The sequence below is a fragment of the Vanessa atalanta genome, chromosome 15 (assembly GCF_905147765.1).
Source record: "Vanessa atalanta chromosome 15, ilVanAtal1.2, whole genome shotgun sequence".
Taxonomy (NCBI): Eukaryota; Metazoa; Arthropoda; class Insecta; order Lepidoptera; family Nymphalidae; genus Vanessa; species Vanessa atalanta.
The window spans coordinates 10869093-10890801 of NC_061885.1; the positions used below are offsets into that span (position 1 = coordinate 10869093).

Sequence of the window (21709 nt, forward strand, 5' to 3'; positions counted from 1 at the left end):
CAATATAGGTTACCATACTTATTTGCAATATTGAGATATAATAAAATCTACAAAGTAATTTTGATCGTGCGGCGTATCGTATCGTTAATATCTTGTGGCTTCAATTAATTAATTTATTATTATTCCTATTTATATTCAATCAATGTTTCCCTATTTATTAAAACTTTTATGTTCATACTATGAATATATAATATATTAACATTTATTATTACATTTATAAATTAATAATACCAATGAATGTTACGAATTTTTATTTGCATTAGAAACATTCCGAATACCAGAGTAATATCTTCAAGGGTTTTCCAATCGCTTCACACAGAGATGATCTTGAATACTTTTAAGTTCAAACAACATGCTAAGTCAGGTAGGGAAGGCAGGTAGTCAGACAAACATTATCTCATACACAAATAACCAACTAAACGTGATAATTTTCTATATTAACTACAAATTATTAATGCGAATGTTATTTTGTCTGTTTGTTACGCATTCAAGTCTTACTCATATGAACATCATGATGCATACTCATTGTCAGGTATTGAACTACTACCCCTACTAGTGAAACTAGTAATTAATACCTACCAATTTATTTTTACTAACAATAAAGGAAGAACATGCTATCTTAAAATAAGCTCTTACAAGCTATTATGCATCTTAATTTTACAAGATTACATTAACATACTAAAAAATCGATAAAGTTGTTAACGGGAAAAAAATAAAAGAATCGTAAATATATATAGAAATAAATAATAAATATATAGAAATAAAGAAATGTAGTTATTCTGTTTCATATAATCGTGTAATATATTAATTTATATATCCTGACCGATCAATCAACAAATTGTAACTCCACGAGAAAACCATTGCTCAATGTTTATAATTATAAAACGCAATGGACCAATCAGGAGCTGTATATCTTTACTAATATTACAATTAAGAATGTAACTCAGTCTGGTAACTCTTCACGCTTAAACCGCTGCACCGATTAAGATAGAATTTGGTATGTAAATAGTTTAGTTAGTAAGATAGAGTCCCAGAAATAGGCCAATCTATTGAGTACCTTGATGTGGCAAAATGGGGGCGACGTTTTGGGTAAAGCCGCAAGTTCAGCTAGTATACATATAAGCTCAAAATAATCACTTAACAATGTAAAATTATAATCTTTACATATTTATATTTGATTGATAACTCTTGTAAACTCCAACATACCAAGGATATCAATTCATTTAAAACAAACTTCCTTCCTTTGAAATGGGATTTATCAATATTTGCCCTTCGTATTAGACAATGTACCGGCCGCCCGACTAGCTCACGACTGCGGAACTTAATTTTTGATACGCTTAAGTTTTATTACACACAGAGATACTTTATAAATGTCGAAAAATAGCGGTAAATAAACGAAATAATACCAATGTTATATACAAGTCTCGAAATTAACCTCTTTGTCATGTGTATCTAGATGGCTTTGTGACGTTAGTGAAGAAAAACAACAGTAACTTACATTCAACCTTATACAAGTATATGACTTAATAAACAAATATTACAACCGTTAGTCATTATAATTGGTTATTTGCTTACAATAAATCGTTGTTTATAGGAAATAAACAGAAACGTTTGACCAATAAAGAGGTCGAAAAATAATTTCATCATGTCCTTTAGACAGAAGTAATCCGGCAGACGCTAATTTGTCTAGACTTGTTTAGGGGGCTCATAGTTATAAAAAAGATTTACAGGCACCACTCGAAAAAGGTGGAAGTACAGCGATATATCTCGATACCGTGAGGACTAATTGCGAAGTCTAGGGGAGGATGATGGACCGAATTATTTTTATGTCTAAACTCCCCAACGACGAGACCGTTAAAGTGCGTAGGGGTAACTTTTCGGACCATTCCAGCTTTAATATCCATTCCCCCTTACTTTAACACACGATAGCACCAATATCAGACATTTGAACGATTGCTTTAATCACTGACGATAAAGCAACTTCAATTACTTAAGACTAATTTATTGCCGAATCATTCAACAGATTTCGTTGTAAATCTTAGTTATGACTCTTTTAATCTATAAATTATAAACAGAAACACGTACGAATGTCAAAACAAAAATTATGTTCCCAAATATAACTCTCTTTAAAATTCACTGAGTGTTGGAGGATAATTCAGAGTCGTCCTTACATCGGTCGTTATAACCACTATAAAAGGGGGATTAGGACCATAAGGGGTGGGCTCTGAAGGGCTGGTACGGCCAGACGTTGTAGGCAAAAGGTTTAGGATAATGAACTGAGTACATTCTAACATACATTTTATGATACATACTTAACATTGAAATATACGTAAAAAAACATATGTCTAGACAAACGTAAGGGAGTTTAAAGATTTACTGAGTGTATTTCCTTGGAAGGGGACGTTCGAAGCGAAACATTTATTGGCACAGTATGTTATTGAAGGCAATAAAATCTTCAGACCGGGTAACATGTAAATGAAACTTCAAAATATACAATTTAAAGACGATTTACTAATTAAAAAGTTATCATAACACGCTGTCATTTCTACGAGAAACTATTAACATAAACTACTTCCTTGATTAAAAACATAATATAATAAATATTAAATTACGTACTCCGCGTATAATGGCAAATATTTAACGACTTTGAAAATATCCAAACTATAAAAGGTTATATAATAGTTGAACAGTTACTTCCTACTGATGGGTCGTATTTCAAGACGGTCGGACAGTTATGAGCTTGGGTATATTAAGATGGCCCCAAGCTATTTTCTAGCTACTTCATTACTCTCACCCCTTGTCTACAAAGAGAGAGTCGCCGCCGCGTCGCCTTATATTCAAATCCATCGTGTTTATTGGTCCATAACTCGGAACTGATGTCGCTATGAGCTTCCGACATTCCGGCGAGATTAAAACGGCCCGGCTGTTGGATTCGCACTGTGTCGCCATACGTGACTTGAACGTACAAAACTTTAAATCACCCGTTAATTTTGGTAAGACGTCGCTGTTGACTTTTTTCTTGAAGATTTTAAGTTTAAATAAGGATACTTTAAGAGGGAAACGCTGAGGCTGTTTCGCCATAAATTACTTTTAAAATTTCGAAATCTTTTTATATTTCTTTAAGTTACATTATACGTAAATGCTCGCTGATTTAAACCAATCATATAAGATACCTACATACTATTGAAACATATATATACTTTCTTTGTGGTGTAGTTAGGCGGACGGACAAATAAGCCACTTAATAGGAAGTGGTCATATCCCATACACATTGGCGATACACGAAATATTAACCAATCCTTACATCGCCAATGCGCCACCAACTTTGGGAAAAAAGATGTTCTGTCCCTTGTGCCTGTTACACTGGCTCATTCACTCTTCAAACCGAAACACATCAATACCAATTATTGATCGTTGGCTGTAGATTATCTGATCAGTTGTTGGTACCAACCCAGACCGACTTGCACCAAGCCCTACAACCAAGCAAATGTTATTTGACAACGAGAGAATTACAATTCGATTTTCCAAAGAGAAATTTCTAGAAATAATCCAGTACATATAGATAGCGTAGGTACTAATGATAAGAGATCATAATAAAACTCCAAGGTCGACTCAGAAGAAAAATTAAAAATACATATCACATTAAATTCATGCCGCCAACGAAAACTGTAAAAGTCAATCACACCGCGCATTCTAGATACGAACAGGTGTCTCGTCTAGACTTTTGACGTTCAACTTTTAGAACGTGTGAATATAAAAACCACAATCGTCTTCAAATGTGGATTATATAAATATATTCATAATTATTAAATGCCGAGATGGCCCAGTGGTTAGAACGCGTGCATCTTAACCGATGATTTCGGGTTCAAAACCAGGCAGGCACCACTGAATTTTCATGTGCTTAATTTGTGTTTATAATGCATCTCGTGCTCGGCGGTGAAGGAAAACATCGTGAGGAAACCTGCATGTGTCTAATTTCAACGAAATTCTGCCACATGTGTATTCCGCCAACCCGCATTGGAGCAGCGTGGTGGAATATGCTAAACCTTCTCCTCAAAGGGAGAGGAGGCCTTTATCCCAGCAGTGGGACATTTACGGGCTGCTAATGCTAAAAAAAAATGCTAAATTCATAATTATCCATTTCCTGCTCGTACAGAGACATCGTTCATAAAACCAACATGCTTAAAAATAATATATAAAAAATATATATATATATTTATATTTGTTTTTAGACAGTGTTATACTTAAAGAGAGTAATTAATAATGGATTTTTTTTCTATGATTATACCCAATACCAAATAACCTAGAAATAAAGTCAAATTATTACGTTCTAATTTTCCAAATAATCCATCGTTATTGAGAATATCCGAAACAATCGAATAATCTATCCGTAACGATATTAGCAACCGATAAAATATAATTCATACATCCGTGTATTTATCCAGATATAAAATGACATAGGCATAACATACAATAATATACGAAACGATACTTACTTACTTTAAATAAACCTTGATTTACAAAAACACATTCACTTCGAGTTCGTTTAAAATTTCTGCATTAACTACAAAATAGCTGAAAATCATTTCAACCGGTCAAAGTCTATCGTATCCAATCGTATTTTAGGATCTATATGTAATAACGTTTAGTGTAAATCTTGTAAAGGTCCAAATAGGGTCCAAGCAAGGGTCACAACTGTTAAGGCTTGGCGCACATTATCGACGCAACGTGACCAGCTTATATAACAGCTATGTTTGTTGCATTTGAAAACTTATGTTAGGATTCATGTGTTCAATTTATTTGATATTAGACTTTTACATGGAAATTACTCACTTAACATATTCAACGAATTGTGTCCCAAAAAGAAAAAAAAAAACATATTTTACTTATTTAACGTAGAATACAACATGCAAGGACTTTCAAGTTCTTTGTTTGTATTCAGATTAAATAGTACGTACATATATTTAAAAAAAAAACTGCATTGAAGCAGTTCAATGAAGTAAGCTCTAAACCTTCTAAAGAAGTGACTCTTGGCCTAGCAGTGGGATATAACAAGGGTTTACTTTCACAACATCAGGTAAAAAAGTACACTAAACATTTAAAAAAACATGGCTGTGGCGAATAAATGACATTTTAACTTAAAGTTTAACGGATCACTCTGAATGGTTTTAAGATTTTAACTATACCCCATACATCCAAACGTCTTGTCTGGCATTTAAATATTACGTTGGAACAAAGAAACTGACATACACACATACACGATCCCTGAAAACATCAAACTCCTTTTTAGGCAGCCGTATAAAAAAAAATGCTAGAGCTCATTGTAACGTTACACTAAAATTAATTTACACACACACATCGATAAAATACAACTAACTATATTTATAACATACGATATATATCTAAGTATAGCTTAAACAGCTGTCTGACATTTAGCATTAAACTTAAAAGCATTCCGCGACTCCATAAGGAACAGTAAGATGCAATAGCGCGTTAAATTAAAAATAATGCTAATTAAATTCTCATAAAATAACAATCGATAGTTCAACGTCCCCGCCTCCTGTTATAGACATCACCTGTTCGCATAAGCGTGAAGCTTAAACCTATTATCTATAATCGAATGGTGTTAATGACCACCTTGTGGTATCTTTTTACTTTTATTTACCTCAAGTGGTGTAATATGCAAAACCTTACAAATACAACGCTAATGAGGTTACCTCTTAATACTATCGAATTTAAAAGCAATCGTTGTAAATAAATAACGGCTTTGCTTAGGGAGCCGAGGTGGCTCAGTGGCTATATGAACACGACATGAATCATAACCGAAGACAACGGGTTCAAACCCAGGCAAAAATCGCTGAATTTTCATGTGATTGATGTGATAATTTGTGTACCAACTCACAGACACTATAATTACAATTGTTTAGTTTAAAAATAAAACTATGTTTATAATGACAGTAACCCTGTTAAATTATATATGTATATAACCATAATGTAATCCAGATTACATTCAAGACATTTCATTTTTGTATATTTTTAACTTTTTTTTCCTCTTTAAATAGTTAAGGTATATTTGTGCTCCTATGGGTTGGTACATTTTTGCAGAATACGGTCTAATTCATCTCATTCTCGAAGGTAAACATCACAGGGAAACTGGCACTGTGGACCACCAGTTCAACTTTGGAGCAGCTCCTAATTATATATTTTTACTAATCTCTCTCTTTTTGTCATTATTGATTTAACATTCTAAGGAGGAAGAGAGCATTGTGTAACAAATCACCATTACACGAACGCCATTTAAAGATACAAGCGTAAGGCAGTAAAATTTTATGAACTGATTACTTAGTACCTCAAATTCTCGCAAGCTCAGACAATAAGCCTAATCCCGGAGCAAATCGTTCCCACAGTTAATCTCTAGCAAAACATCTAAGAAAATTGCGTTTGGAAACGGAGAAATCTCAGAATTCTGACAATGCATCGGTTACAATGCATCACAATAGCGATCACAATCAGTTCGGTGCAAAAAATGTTGGATCCAGGCAATTGAAGGGAGCGGGTCCGGACATCTGCCGCAGCCGGCGTACCGCTTACTTATGTCTAGTGTGACCATCAATTATAATGTGTACTGATTTGTCTCAGCAATCATTACCATTTACTGGTTATTTCAAATATATTAACCTTAATCGAATAAAATATTATTCGAATTTTAAATAGATATTTACTAATCAACTATTCGCAACAAGAATAATATCGATTAAAAATGAACTTATTCCAAATATGTTAAAGATGAAAGCCCCGTTATTTCACCATTTAGAATATTATATTCTATACCTTCATTTATAGAAAAAAAAAACTAAACTTGCCTTCGAAATTATGCTATCAATAGGTATTAAGTTTCCTAATTACTAGTTATCTCCTAGTCTTGCCAAACTTCAACAATAAATTTAAAAGTCTCAAGAAAGTACTCGAAGCGTGGTCCCCGTACAAAACTTTAGACGTTACATCAAATCTAAACTATATCGAACAAGGTCCCGAACCGTAATTTCTTCGGTGTAGCACGTGTTCTTTCCATAGCGCTATTTGATAAAAAAAAAACAATGCACCCTTGTCTAAGGGACAAAACGGGGATTATCTCAGACGCTAGTCTCGTTTCTATGCTTACGTAAGTAAATAAGAAAAATAAATATTTTGTTTTTTAAAATATATTGAAAGAATACTGAAATAATCCTCACTCAAATTCAATAGAGTTTATGGAAGTGACGTAATAACAATACAGATTGACTTTAATATATAATCAGAAACGATTTAGCATTTAAACATATTCATAAAACATATCGATCACTATTAAGTATATCGAACAATAAATCTCACTCAAGTTAACAGAGAATACAGTCCATCTAGCCAAAGAAGTCACAAGTTCGATTCTCATCCTTGAAATAATCAATCCACTTCTTTACAAGTATACCTCAGTTCAGAAAAAGAAAAATTAATAATGCTAATTAATATATAAAAACTCGTTCAACGAATAGCCTTAAACTTTAAAATTATTCTGTAATAAATTAATAATCGATCGTAAAATATGAAAAACGTTTAAATTAATATAAATATTCTTGTGTCGAGCACAACGTTCATCACGATCGAGAACATCGTCGAGTTCCGCTCGTCTTACAGAATAGCTCCACGAAACGTACTATCTATTCTACGTATATAATCATGTCGTTAGTTATACGAATATTAATACGTTATATATTATTCTACAAACAAAACTATCGGTTTATTAATATTTAGCAAATAATTATGAGGTTATCCTTGATTGTGTCCGTGCTTATAGTCCAATAAGTTAATTTATATTCAACTGACTGATTATTTACTAATATGTCATTTTATAACATTGACTTCGAAAACAGATTACTATAATTATCATAAATATATTTTAAAAAATCAAAATTCACAGTAGACACAGACACAGACTGCCGCTGTGCTGGATGATAATAGCAGTTTGTTAAGCGACAAAATCAACGCTCATTTTTAGTTATTATGTAAGTTAAATTTCGTGTATTTACTAGTAGGGATGTTTGATAAGTCTATGTAGATACCACGCGTTTTACTTGTAAGTCTTTCATTCTTTTGGCTTAAGATACTGCGGTATATTCAACCATACTTCTTCTTAACGGATTGCTAGATATCATTCAGGACATACAGCCTCACGATATTTTCCTCCATAACCGAGTACGAGATTAATTACTAACGGTAAAACTCAGAAGTACTTGTCTAAAATCAAACAAGCTATCCTTGGTGAAGATTTACATGGTCTATCTACTTGACTGTCTCGGCTTTAGGTACCAGTTTGCTTTTATTCAACTGTCAAACGTCAAGAGTTAATATCGCTGTGTTATAAGCTGAGCTATAAGCTGACCCAGAGTTCATGTGTTCATGGCATCAGAGGATAAGGTATGTGGTGGCATGGTTGGCATCGGGCAATCCTAGTATAAAGGAGTCCACTAGTACAAATAGCCCGTCTTCCTTTTTAATAAAACAGAAATCATAAAATTTATCACAACATATTCCCGGCTACAACATACACGTACATTGTACAATATGTAATGAGGTCCTTAAATGTTTCACACACGTTGAAAGTACATTGTATTTTGTTCCAAATACTTTGGATGTCTGGCTCGTGTCCTTTGTCGTATATTTCTTAAATATATTCGACTCGATCGACCTTGTACCTCTAACATGTCGCCAGTTCGTATAACCTTTTGTCAAGAGGCTCGTGTTTACTGAATAAATCGTGTTCAATTTACGTTGAAAATTCCAAGGAATTTTAACACTTGTAATTTAAGCGATGTTTCGTTTTTCCGTACGACATAATCTATGATTGTCATAAACAATAGCGTTCTACTTCGAGCCTTTTAGAAAAGCCTGTACGCCTTATGACTATATAGCCTATATACTTATAAAAACACATAAGCCCTTATTGCTTAGACCTTATTGCTTATACATTTTACAGAACTGTAATAAACCTAGAACTAGCATTGGTTCGAAATGTAGATTCTACCTAGAAGTAGCTCAGTGCAATTCAATTTGTATACATCTTGTAAATATATACACGCTTTTTATCATCTATATCTCGCAGTAAATAAAATTGCATCTATAACGCTACATGTGTTTATTGTATACGATATATAGACTGAGAAATAATGTTATTATATTATGCCTGTTGAACCGGAACAAAGAAGTACAAAGTATTGGTTTGAGGCCTAAGATTAATTGTTGAACGAACGATACTCAGACAAGCTAGCTGAAACTCGTATAGTAAACAAGTATCTTTCGTTTTAACTTCTAACATAAAGATATAAGCACGTGTAATACTATATGCTTTAATAATACTTTCAATTAATTCCTTCCAGTAGTTTCTGTATATGTGGAAAGACAGAAAAATAGACATATATTTTCAAAATGGTGTCTTCGATTTTTAAATAAAGTTCATGCCACACGAGTTATTTAATATGTATAAGTAGTCAAATAGCTGTAATTGTTAGGAAGATTAATTATTATTTAAAACTAATTCGTTTGTCATGAATTAATTAGTTACATACATTAATTTTAAAACGAAATATTGTGTTGACAGTATGCTTTGTGCCAATTTTGAAATGCAACAAATTTTTATTAAAACATTTTTGAAGAATATAATGCCAATGTGACCCAGAACATTTGATTTGTGATTTGATCTCACTCATCTCATATTTTGAGATTTTATGTATGTCAAAGACAATATTTCCGAATGACTTATAACTTATGCGACATCAAAACACATGAAAAAGTTATGTTCGAAATTTAAACTTCGTATTCCTATGATAATACATAAATCCATCACAAGCGTCTGTTAAATGTAAGTCTTATTACCGCTCAGATACTTAACAAATATCTCACGAGTGAACCTATCAACCAGAAAAGAATCAGTCAATGACCGTTGCGTGTATCGGAACGTCACGGAGACGGCGGTGCGATCTGACAGCTATGGTTCGCGCCGAAATTCGAAATAAGAACGCGTGAGAAAACGCCCGCGGCGTTCGAATTACGTTCTGAAACATTAATGGACGATTCTTAGAATTTTAATATGTGAACCACTTTTTACAACACGCGTTTTAAGACAATTCCTTAATAATAAATAAATGTTTAAATTAACACAAATCACTTTATTTTTATACAATTAAGAATAATTTTAATGTTCAGTAACAAAAAACTAACCAAAACAATATTGCATATTACTATATGTATTTACTTTCGTCATATAAAATCTTAGATTCAAGGAATAAATAAAAAAAAAAACACGCTCACCGTTTCATTGATATGAATGATTTTCCATTGATAGATTATTTTTATATTTTATAAATACCAGAAAAACACTAAATAGAAGTAAATCAATCGAATTCAATGTCACGATTATAATAATCCAATAAAAATGTTTCCCACGCTCGCCTAATATCGTTCTAATTATAATTATGTTAAGTAGAGAAGGACTAGCGGAACGAAGAACATTAAGCGACATTTAACATACAACAGGAGCCTCTAATTATTGTACATTGGGGCAGATTTTTATTTACAAAAAAAAAAACTGTAAATAAATTATGCAAAGAGTTATTACAGCAAAGAGGTTTTCATATTATGCCAAAAAAATATGATTTATGTTGGAACATCGATTTTCCATATAGTTAAGAAACCATATTTTGTTTATTTACATTTTAATGACCTCCGGAAGACGTTAACTGCAATGTGTAAAGCTTCTGTTTACGCCATATTTTATGTGGCAAGGGCTATATTAAACTAATATATTATGATTGCAAAGAATAGTTTATTCTTATAACATATATCTACTTGCCTTGTATGTAAATCGTCGAATATATGACTTGTATCATATTTACCTTAAAAAAGTCATAAAAATGCTTATGACGTCACTATTATGTGACGTACATTTCTTGTAACAGAGTGTGACGTCACTGTAGTTTTAACAAACGGGCCAATCATGAGCATTTAATCAAAATATATGTTCCAAATTGTTACATAACATCGTTCTATATACAAACACTTATACTAAAATATAACAAAACATTGAAATTTACTAACAAAACCCAAACCACATACAATATACTGAAACTAGTTATACTGTTCTAACCAATTGTCAGCGGTCTTGAAACTTGCGAGCCCTGCCGATACGGTCTGCACTCGCGAATTAGTCTAGACCATGATACGGGAATAAAAATATTGCGTTCGATTCAAACGCTGGTTCTATTTCATCCCAGATAAACAAAAACGCAGATGAAACAGCGAATACAAACTCAAAAACGAATGCAAATCCCCGTGTAGTAATTAACAATTTCTTAATACGTCAATTAATATATATGTGTCTAAAAATACAAAACGTATTATACTGTAATTTTCATTACTTTATTTGTCAACACGAAATAGATATAACTAATAATATAAACGAGAAATACGGTTTGTTTATTACGATTTCACGGCTGAGCCTACGCTTTCACGAACCAATCCCTAAGAAAGGACAAAGTCTTACAAACAAGTACTGATAAAAAATAATTCGTTTTTTATACGTTTATCTATATTCTATAATATAATAAATGCGAAAGTAACTCTGTTTCTCTTTCATGGCGAAATCATTGAACCGAATTTGATAAAATTTGTTAAAAAAGTTACAAATAAATAACATCATACAAAAAACGCGAGCGAAGCCACGTGCGGCAACTTGTAATATATTAAACAGTACAAGTGGTCAATTAAGTAAATTATATATTTAACAATACAATTCCTCTTATATCTTTAACTGCCTTGGAACATAGTGGTACAGCAAGAATCGCTCCACAGATCGTCCATACACCGCGAACCACAATTTTGTTATTAGTAGTAGTACACTGGCCCGAATACCCTTTAACAGCAAAAAGTCTTGAAGCCGATAGGATCACTGAAGGATGCGTGAAAATTTTAAATAAGATACGAAGATACGATCTATCGAAGCTTAGGGCGATATCTGCAAAACCGGTAGAGATCAGATGCAGTACATAAAAAAAATCGCCTCGTTTCCGGTCTAGACGTGGTCGCGTGTGCACTAACGATGTACATCAACATTAACATATTATTTACAGTTCGACCTCACATAGAAAACTCCTTTGTCGGCAGCGGAGGTGTTACAGCACGAGAAATTAATGTGCCGAAACGAGCTTTCCCACTGTATTTTTTATTTTTTAAAGCGAAAATAATTTTACTTGTAACAACACTGACGCCCGGGTGGTCTAATTATTTCGCTTTACGATTACCGCGAGGCAACTTCGTGTGACGTTCTTGTTATTAACGGACATAAAAAAGGAGGGAATCTCAATTTTTCTCGTATTGTACGAGTTCGTGTGCACTCATACAGTAATGGAATACAAATAGCAAAGTAACAGCCTGTAGTAGCCCATTGCTGGGCAAAGACCTCCTCTTCTTTCTAGAAGATTTGGTACTTATTCCACCACGCTGTTCTAATGCGGCTTGGTGATTTTTGGCATTCGTTAAAACATTTTATTATGTGATTATGCATTGTATTTTTTTTTTTTGAATTTAAATGACTTCACAAAACCATTTTGTAACTTTAAACATATAAGAACATAAGTACAGTGTGTCAAAATCGATCGCAAGTGAAATATCGCACAAATGTATTACACGTATTACTACAGATATAATATTTAAAAAAAAAAATTATGCAATACATTTAAGTCCGGTACACATTCATACATATGTACTTACACAGATATAAGTATGTATATTTACAAATCAACCGTGTCAGGATGAACTCGAATAAATGTTACGAAAGAATGAAAAAAACATTTATCGTCGATACAAAACAATCGAAATATTTTTTGCCGATCGCATTCGGAACACGATCGAGTCGAGACGGCCTTTAATACAAAACAAGGAGGTATTAACAGCTCCTTATCTACCTTATTCGGTTCAAGCGCAACCGGTAGAAATTGCAATGGGTACTTATTGTTTCATTCGTTGTATGTATTACCGTAAATATCTTTTTTAATGTCGACATAAAAATTATTAGTGGCGCGCGCGCATGCAAGACGAAACTCGTGAGGAATTTCAGGAGTGCGCGCGCGTTATCTCGCCGACAGTGGTATAATGGACGAAGGGGATTAAAAAAATATATCATAAATTAATATTTAATCTGTGCAGATATCAGACACGTACGAATATCAACATGTATTGATAAAAAAAAATTATTAACTTGAAACATCATTAGAGTAATGATTAGATTATTTCTAAAGTAATAATATACTGTTGTCTTAGATTTTCGCGATTATTACACATTGAAATAAAACTAGTTTTTTAACGGATTTAATCGCGTATATTAATTATTTTATTTTAACATCCCGACGTTTCGAGCACTTTGCAGTGTTCGTGGTCACGGGCAGACCCGTCTGCCCGTGACCACGAACAGTTTTATTTCAATAATAATATACTTTTAAAATGTACTACGTTACGACATCGTTCATATGTAGTCGTTATTTTAACTAAACTAATGAACATAGTGTACAAAATGTATTTTTCATTAAATTTTTTTTTTTTTAATTATAAATAAAATTCGTCTCGACCTAAACTAATATTGTCTTAGGACACTCCATTCACTTCAATCTATTTCTTACCAACCTTATAGAAAAACTTAAAAATCCACCGATGTCCTATTCATACCTTGCATGAAACCGACGTGTTTACTTTGTAAATAACCCTATAAAATTAAAAACCTTCACTAATGCCAGTCCACTTAAAAACTACGAACATATTTTTACACGAAATATTTTACACGCGAATTGAAAAAGAATAAAAAGACATTTTAATTGAAACGAAAATTCCATCTGTAGGTCAAAAGCTAGCAATAAGTTAAGGGCATTAAAACAATAGGTCGAAAGTAGGCGGCACGCGACCAAAATCAGTGAGAATCGCCGCCGACCGTTAAAGGCAGATTAAAAATACAATATGTCGTCCGGTCCGGCCATTTTGAGCTGTACGCTGTGCGAATAAAGTGAAATTTCGATTTCTTGAAAAAACATATCCAATATTGCATTCAATGCAGTTTTTGTACGGACCCTTTTTGCAAGACGTTTTTATGCAATCCTTACAGCTATTGTACAACGAAACCAAACCTCGCTATGTGGACAATACTCAAATTTGAACGACACCTCGCACCTGGCACTCGCCATGTCTACAAAAGGACGTAACCGCCGACGTTGATGCGCTCGTAAATCAATACTGTCCCCCCAATAAATAAGGGCATAATTGCTCAATCCGTAGCTTCGCCCGCGGTAAAATCCTAGTCAGACAATAGCGTCTTATACAGACTACATAATAACAGAAGACATTGAATTGCGATCTGCGAGGGATCTTGCTCCATATTTCTTTTTAAATGCAGGTGATGCACTGTTATAAAGAAAACGTAAAATTCAATTATTCGCCCATTGACAGGACAAGATGCTGTTACTACGCGGAGACTTGAAAGACCCTTTTAACGAGTTTTTCCGTTTCAAACGAACTAATACAGACTCGCCGTAAATTATGTGAATAGCTGAATAATATGAATTCGAAGCAGCTACGCCTGTTTACTACTGTATTAGCTAATAAATTATGTTTTACAATACGTATGTACGCGTTATAGAATAACGATAATTTATCGAGTACGGTGATGGATTACTTTTACAGTATATTGATATAAAAATATAACATTTTAATATATGTAAAGTGCATTTATATTTGGTTTTTATTATGTAGACACGCATAAATAATTAAACCACCTGAAAGTTAACCCGAAGGATGTCTGGGAGAAATCGCTGGTCAATCAATCAAAATACACTTAATATTCAAGTAGGTGATATATTAAGGAGAAGCCGGTTCCGACAAGAAACTCAGTAGTTACTATTTTCCAACATTTGAAATATAAAGTATAGTATTATTTATATAAGTGGTAGAAGTCCTTTCGTTACTACATATAACTATATTGATTACGATTTTAATTTTAGCAATGCGATATGCAATATATACATATATACTATTTATAATAAAGGAATTAAAGTTTACCTAACTACCGAGTTAAGTTTATTAATTTAAAGTAAACGTAAATAACTTTTCACGGAAATCATACCACATGGTTGGCGAAACTAAAGTCGAGACTGTATTAAATTCGAAATGTATTTATGTATAAATTTTTTTCAGTAATTCTAATACATTTTCTTGTTACCGACTTGCACTCGCTTCATAACGAGGGATAAAAACTTTCAATCTAAAATCACTCGGTTTTTTTTTCAATATTCAATCGAGTAAATAATTATTTGTTTCTTTATCAAATTTTACAATAACATCGTATTCTTTGAATCGATAAATATTATTAAAAAAATACAAGCAAGATTAGGTTTTTGAACCGAAGACTCATTAAAATTGTACGTCAGAATTTGATATTATTAGGTGATTTTACTTGGTGGTAGGGCTTTGTGCAAGCCCGTCTGGGTAGGTATCACCCACTCATGAGTTATTCTACCAACAAACAGTAGTACTCAGTATTGTTGTGTTCCGGTTTGAAGGGTGAGTGAGCCAAGAGTGAGACAAGGGACGTATCATCTTAGTTCCCAATGTTGGTGGCGCATTGGATATATAAGGAATGATTAAAATCTCTTACGGCGCCTATGTCTATGTGACCACTTTCCATCAGTTGGCCCACATGGCGTCTCGCCTAATAATTTCATTAAAAAAAATTATGAACTCTCCGTTTAATTTACTTAAAATAAAACGTGTCATTTCCTTTTTTAGTTATTATTTTATTTATTCAGTTAGACTACTGTGTGTATGTGTAGATGTAGGATATGGGTTTTAACGTACATACAGATTAAACCTATCCATAATCTAAGATCTCGTCGATGTCAGGAGTTTGACTACGAGTCAATCTCCTGAAATCGAATATCGTCTTCTATCTAAATACAGTTCCGGCGTCTTTGTCTGCAATACAATGGTCAGCCTTCGAACGCGAACTAATCGATATAAACTCGATCATTGTAATGTCGCATTACGCATATCAAAATGCCTCTTTATTCCCAACTTCCTTCCAAGTTTCCATTTCTGGAAACATCCGGGGCTGTTAACCCTTTAGGGCTTTGTTTGTAAATATAAAAATGTTTTAATATGTTAAATCGTACGTGAGTCACACGGCCTAAGGGCTAAGGCGAGGGCACACAGCTGTGTTCGACTATATTTAAAATTAACTACATCTCCCCGACGGTTTCGTTCGCATTATTTTTTATTAGCATAACATACAGTCTACATTCCGCTGGGGATTTTTTTTACGGTTTTTTCTTTTCCTTATTTAAGCTTTGATTTCATGTAAATTTAATAGAGGGTTAAAGTTACATATGCAAGATTTTAATAAAAGATTCTTTGTCACATAAATAACGTATTCGATTATATTTAGAATTGCAAAAACCAACAATGTTATAATCAAATTCACCATCTCAGACCATTTTAATATATTTATATTATACGGTTAATAATAAAAACTTTTAATATACAACTCTAGTGTCAATCTCCATAATTTTATGTTCAAACTACGGACGTTGAATCGAGACTGTGACATGTAAAATCACAAAAAAACCTACGCGTTACATTTCATACAATTTAATCATAAAACATATAAATTTCATAAAGTATAAAAATCTTGGCTTCAAGATCAGGAAACATTGAAATAAAACGTCGCGATCGTAAAATATTGAACCTGTTGTTAAACAGATTTAGGTGAATTACTAGATTCTTGAATAGATAACGATCTTAACGAGTGCCGCTTCCCGTCATCGCTCGGAAAAAAAAAAAATATCAAGTACGATTCGTGTGACAAACAGAAAACATCTAATGAAAGCAGTTTGTATGCTATATCTGAATGTGAGTTTTTAATCTTTAACACCTTCCGGGAATGTGTGTTTGTTTATGAATGAGGTAACAAAGAAAGTTAACGTTGCTAGCCAAACAAATAACGCATTTACTACTGCATTCGAAATAATAGCAGAGGTCAAAGACTCGGGGCATACAAATTAAATACAGCGCCGGCCTTAGTCCGGGTCGGTTAATCTGAGTCGACAGATAAGACGGAGATTGTCTTTCGGCACCCTTGTTACCCGCGTGGGCGCCATTGTCATAACCTTGACCGACAATCACACATCCATCTAAATCTTTTATATCTGGCAAAATATACAAAATTTAATTTTTCGAATTGTCACTTTGAAAAATTTAACTGTTTTAAATTTGCTGATCTCTGTTTAAGTTTTACAGGCTTTCATATATACGGTCAGCTAATTTCGGCGGTTTTGGTTAACCCCGAAATGTAGATCATAAGCAAACAAGTAAACTTATTTGATCTGTGAGTCATTTAATATGAGGCAGGCTCTGCTTGTAAGCAAAATATTTAATTATATCCATTAAATGAATATCGAACCCAACCTAGAATAACTTTGATGATAACTTATAAATACTATTTTTATAGCAAATAATTGTGTAATCCTGTTGTCAAAGAATAAATACGTTCTGTTATTTTGCAAGCCCTATCAATCAGACCAATTATCTACTAATCTTCTGATAATCTTTGATTTCATCTCTGACCAGGAATTGCTCGTGGATCTTTAAAACGTAAATGAACATTTAAGCTAATTATTCACACGAGCCGAATAAAGAAAAAAGAGACATTTAATTACTAGTCTTAAATAATGTACAAAAAAAAGGTTATGTTTTTAAGTTTTTTAAGGCCCCTTCAATGAAAATAAGGATTAAATTCTGCTCATCTGCAGTTTGCCTTCTGAGGACGTCATTCCTCTCGGCTGAGTCGAGTCGTCTATCTGTTCATCCTTCTAAATATAAATGTCTCCATTTAATTTCACTTTAGCCGTCGTCAGACCTTTCCAATACGTCTAACCATATAAGTAACGACCGTAACGTAACTACTTATCTGAGTGTCACGAGCCCGGGATCGAATCTTGCAACTTTCAAATTGCTAACCGTATTATATGCATTGTGGCTTTGATTAACGTTTTTAATTCAATTACTAACAAAAAGTTAGTACAGCATTTTAGATCTAATGCGATTACAGCCAAGGAGAGCTCATTCCGCACGAACAAAAACGCAAGTTAAAAAAAAAAAAGTATACCAAAATATTTTTATATAATTTGTAATGTCATTGACATTAATCGTATTGCAAAACAGAATCATCGTACAAAAAATTAAATACACGAAATCATTAACATTAAGTGATTTGTAATAAACGGATAAAAAAGGATTGCCGATTATTATCAAATCATTGGTAATTATTATTTTTTATTGAAGTATTTTAATATATTTAAATAGTTTACATGTTCATGGTATATGGTTTTTAAATAACCCTATAGATTGAAATGTAATTTAAAGTAAAACTTACTTTAAGTTATAAGCAATCAAGTAACTCAGATATATTTATATATACAGTGGAAAAATACTGGTTAATTTAAAATTTAATTTTTAATATAACAATTTTATCGAACACATTTTGTGTTGGAACACGTGGCGACATCTAGTGAACGATACTTTCAATTATGTAAAAACACCTCCAGTTCTACTTGACACTAGATGTCGCTGTAGTTTAGCGAAATAATAAATATCACTTACCAGCACCACCTAGCGGTGAATAGCAGAACAAGTTCCTCACTACTCAGCAATGATGACAACAACGCCATCTATTAGCACTGCATCCAAAGCGCACTTTTTCAAACCACAATATTTTTAGCAAAATAATCTTCTAGCAACTAAACACAATTTTAAGCCTATCTTTCACGTTTTATAGTTGTCATTCTCACATTTAACTCTCTGTTGATGCACTATGTTGAAATTTGTTGCACATAATTTACACTTGCACATGTGGTGTTGCATCATAAGTGCATTAATCTGAAACAAAGAAATAAAGATTAATTTAAAAAACCCAGTATCTTAAATGGCATAATTCAAATAAAATTACACACAATCATTAGCAATTAATATAAAGAACCAGAACCATATTCATTCAGGATTATATGTGAGAAAATATTATTACGGGCAACTCGGTACATTTAGCCTAGAAAATTAAAGGACGTTTAATATGATATTTTCACTGATGTTAAGTTTAAACATAAAACTATAGAATATATACTAGTAGTAATGAATGGTTAACTACTAAATAATTGTCTAAAACTTGCGGTAGAATATGACATAATTTTAACGGCCTATGTAAATGAAACAGTTATTTTAGTTATTTGATAGCTTCTGAATATAACAGTTTGTATTCTCTTAAATAGAACTTTTATATGTGAAAATATGACATAATATACATAGTTAGTAGCTTTCAACCACCTGTGTGTCTAATAACCACATGTTCAGCAATTTTCTTCATATAACTATTATTTTTAATACATCTACACTCTTTGCTTGATCGATAACTTTCACATAAATTGTATTGTTAGTAAAGTAAATACTAAATATATATATTTCTTCAATTCATTTTTTCCCATGTATAAAAAGTCTCTAATATTCTTTAAGCACTTAGATATAAGAATAGCAAAGTAAAATAACATGTTGATTGAATCTTTTGTAGCAGCAGTTTCTACTTATTTTTATTTTTAATTTTTGATTTCCTTAAATTTTTAGAATACGATACTCACCACAATCACTTTATCCTGCTGCAAGCTGACGCAGAAACACAGATTCATCATGAAAAATCCAAAAAAAAATAACCAAATATCGGTCCTAAATTCAACCTAAGTCTTCGTTTAGAAGCACGTTTTAAAGTTTAAAAAAATAAAAATATGTATTAGAACGATTTCACACGAACTAAGTAGTGTTTATAAAAATATGTTAAAAGTTTTAAGTTCACTTTGTCGACTGAAATTTCAGATATTGACTGAAAATGCAAGCACGTGCATTTTGAAATGCACCTATAAGAACGACGAAAAAAATAGTTTTCATATACAGTACATGTACAGTTACACCTGAAACCACTTGTTATTCACTCTATACAACTTTTAAAGGAAATATTAACTGAAAACCATATAACCAATTCGAATATCAGCGGCCGAAAAAACTACACAAAGAAAACATATGATCGATCGAAATTGAATTGAAGTGCACATGGAATTGTCTATGGGACAGGTAGACATATGTCAAATTAGTAAAAATAATAGAGTAAAATTGAGTGAATGATAACATTAACAAAACCATAACCAATTAATACATTAACAAAGATGATATTATTCATTTTAAAATAATGTTTAAATATTTATATTAAACATATATTCCAAAATAAAAATAAGTTACCATTTCTTAGATAAAAAGTATACTTGCCATGAATATAATATGCGGTATAAGTTAAAATTAAAATCCTATAAAGTTCTTATTGCTAGTTGCTAGATGATTATTTGTCAAAGTGATGAAAGTATAGCCTGAAAATGAAGGGGAAAATAATAAATCATACCGTTTTTAACTATGTAAAATTATAAGCAAGATGAAATAAGGAAATATTTATTACCGGTTCATCTTCTACCCATAAACTTTCAAATTCTTTTTCAAATTTGTTGACGATGTTAGGATGTGAAGTAACAATAACGCTTTCGTGGTTTGAAACCATGGCTTGGGTCGACCAATTTAATGATCCTGACATAACAAAACCTTTATTTTGCTTAGTTTTTATCTGTTTAACGTTATGTTTCATAAACTGTGCGTGGATATTCAATTTTTCTGCATAAGCTTTTAATATATTCTTTCGCTTAACAGCTTTTGGACCATCTATGATGCAGAACTTATGATGCATTAGTATTGACTTGTTGTTGGTTTGCACCTGTATAAAACCTGTAAAAGATTTTTCTTTTTTAAATATATATATATATATAAAGTCATTATTTGCTATTTCTTAATCAAGCAAAACTGTTTATTATTAAAATATATAAATTTAAAAGGGTGTTCTTACAGGCCGTTTAATTACTTGATGCTGTAGAAAAAATAACTAAACGAATACTACCCATTGATTAGATATATTCATAACTATCTACCCATTAATTAGATATATTCGTAAAATACTCACTATATTCCTTTAACTTCTTTATTTGTGACGGAGGAGTGTCAGCCATATCACTATCAGCAACTATTCTTACTAGAACATGCCTTTGTCCTAATCGAATTATTTGTTCAGCTATTTCAGTGCTTGTTATTAAATACATACATACATCTAAAGTTTCACGAGCTGATTTTATATATTTTATAAGTTTGAAACAATTTAGTTCCCGACTTTCACATATCGTGACATCTTTGTTTGGTGGAACTTTAATTGTATGGCGAACAACATCATCCGAAAATAATATTACATCGTTTATTTCACGATTTTTTATATTAAATACTTCACTACACGCGTCGTCGCTTACAACCTCGGGTTGAGATCTTTTATTGAAATTAAAAAAGTACTTGCACAACTTTTTTGCCACTTGGGAAGCAACAACAACAGTAGCCGTAGACGCTAAAAGAAACCTTGCACTTTTCCAGTCCATGATGGTATTTTAAAAACCACTTACAGATACGATTTAAAATAATCTCAATATTCCACCATGACGTTCACACATTTGATAATTTTTTA

General features: G+C 32.4%; 1 protein-coding gene across 3 annotated transcripts in view; it reads right to left on the reverse strand.

The window, feature by feature from the left end:
- LOC125069271 (mitochondrial cardiolipin hydrolase-like) overlaps nt 1–21686 on the reverse strand; it is a 142313-nt gene extending 120627 nt beyond the window's left edge. For all 3 annotated transcript variants that reach the window (XM_047678705.1, XM_047678706.1, XM_047678704.1), the window contains exons 1-4: nt 21164–21686; nt 20612–20931; nt 20428–20525; nt 18724–18999 (exon numbers count right to left, since the gene is read on the reverse strand). In XM_047678705.1, the coding sequence (XP_047534661.1) occupies nt 20505–20525; nt 20612–20931; nt 21164–21623 (801 nt within the window). In that variant the 5' untranslated portion in view covers nt 21624–21686 and the 3' untranslated portion in view covers nt 18724–18999; nt 20428–20504. The remainder of the gene's footprint in view (nt 1–18723; nt 19000–20427; nt 20526–20611; nt 20932–21163) is intronic.
- Between the last annotated feature and the right edge of the window lie 23 nt (nt 21687–21709).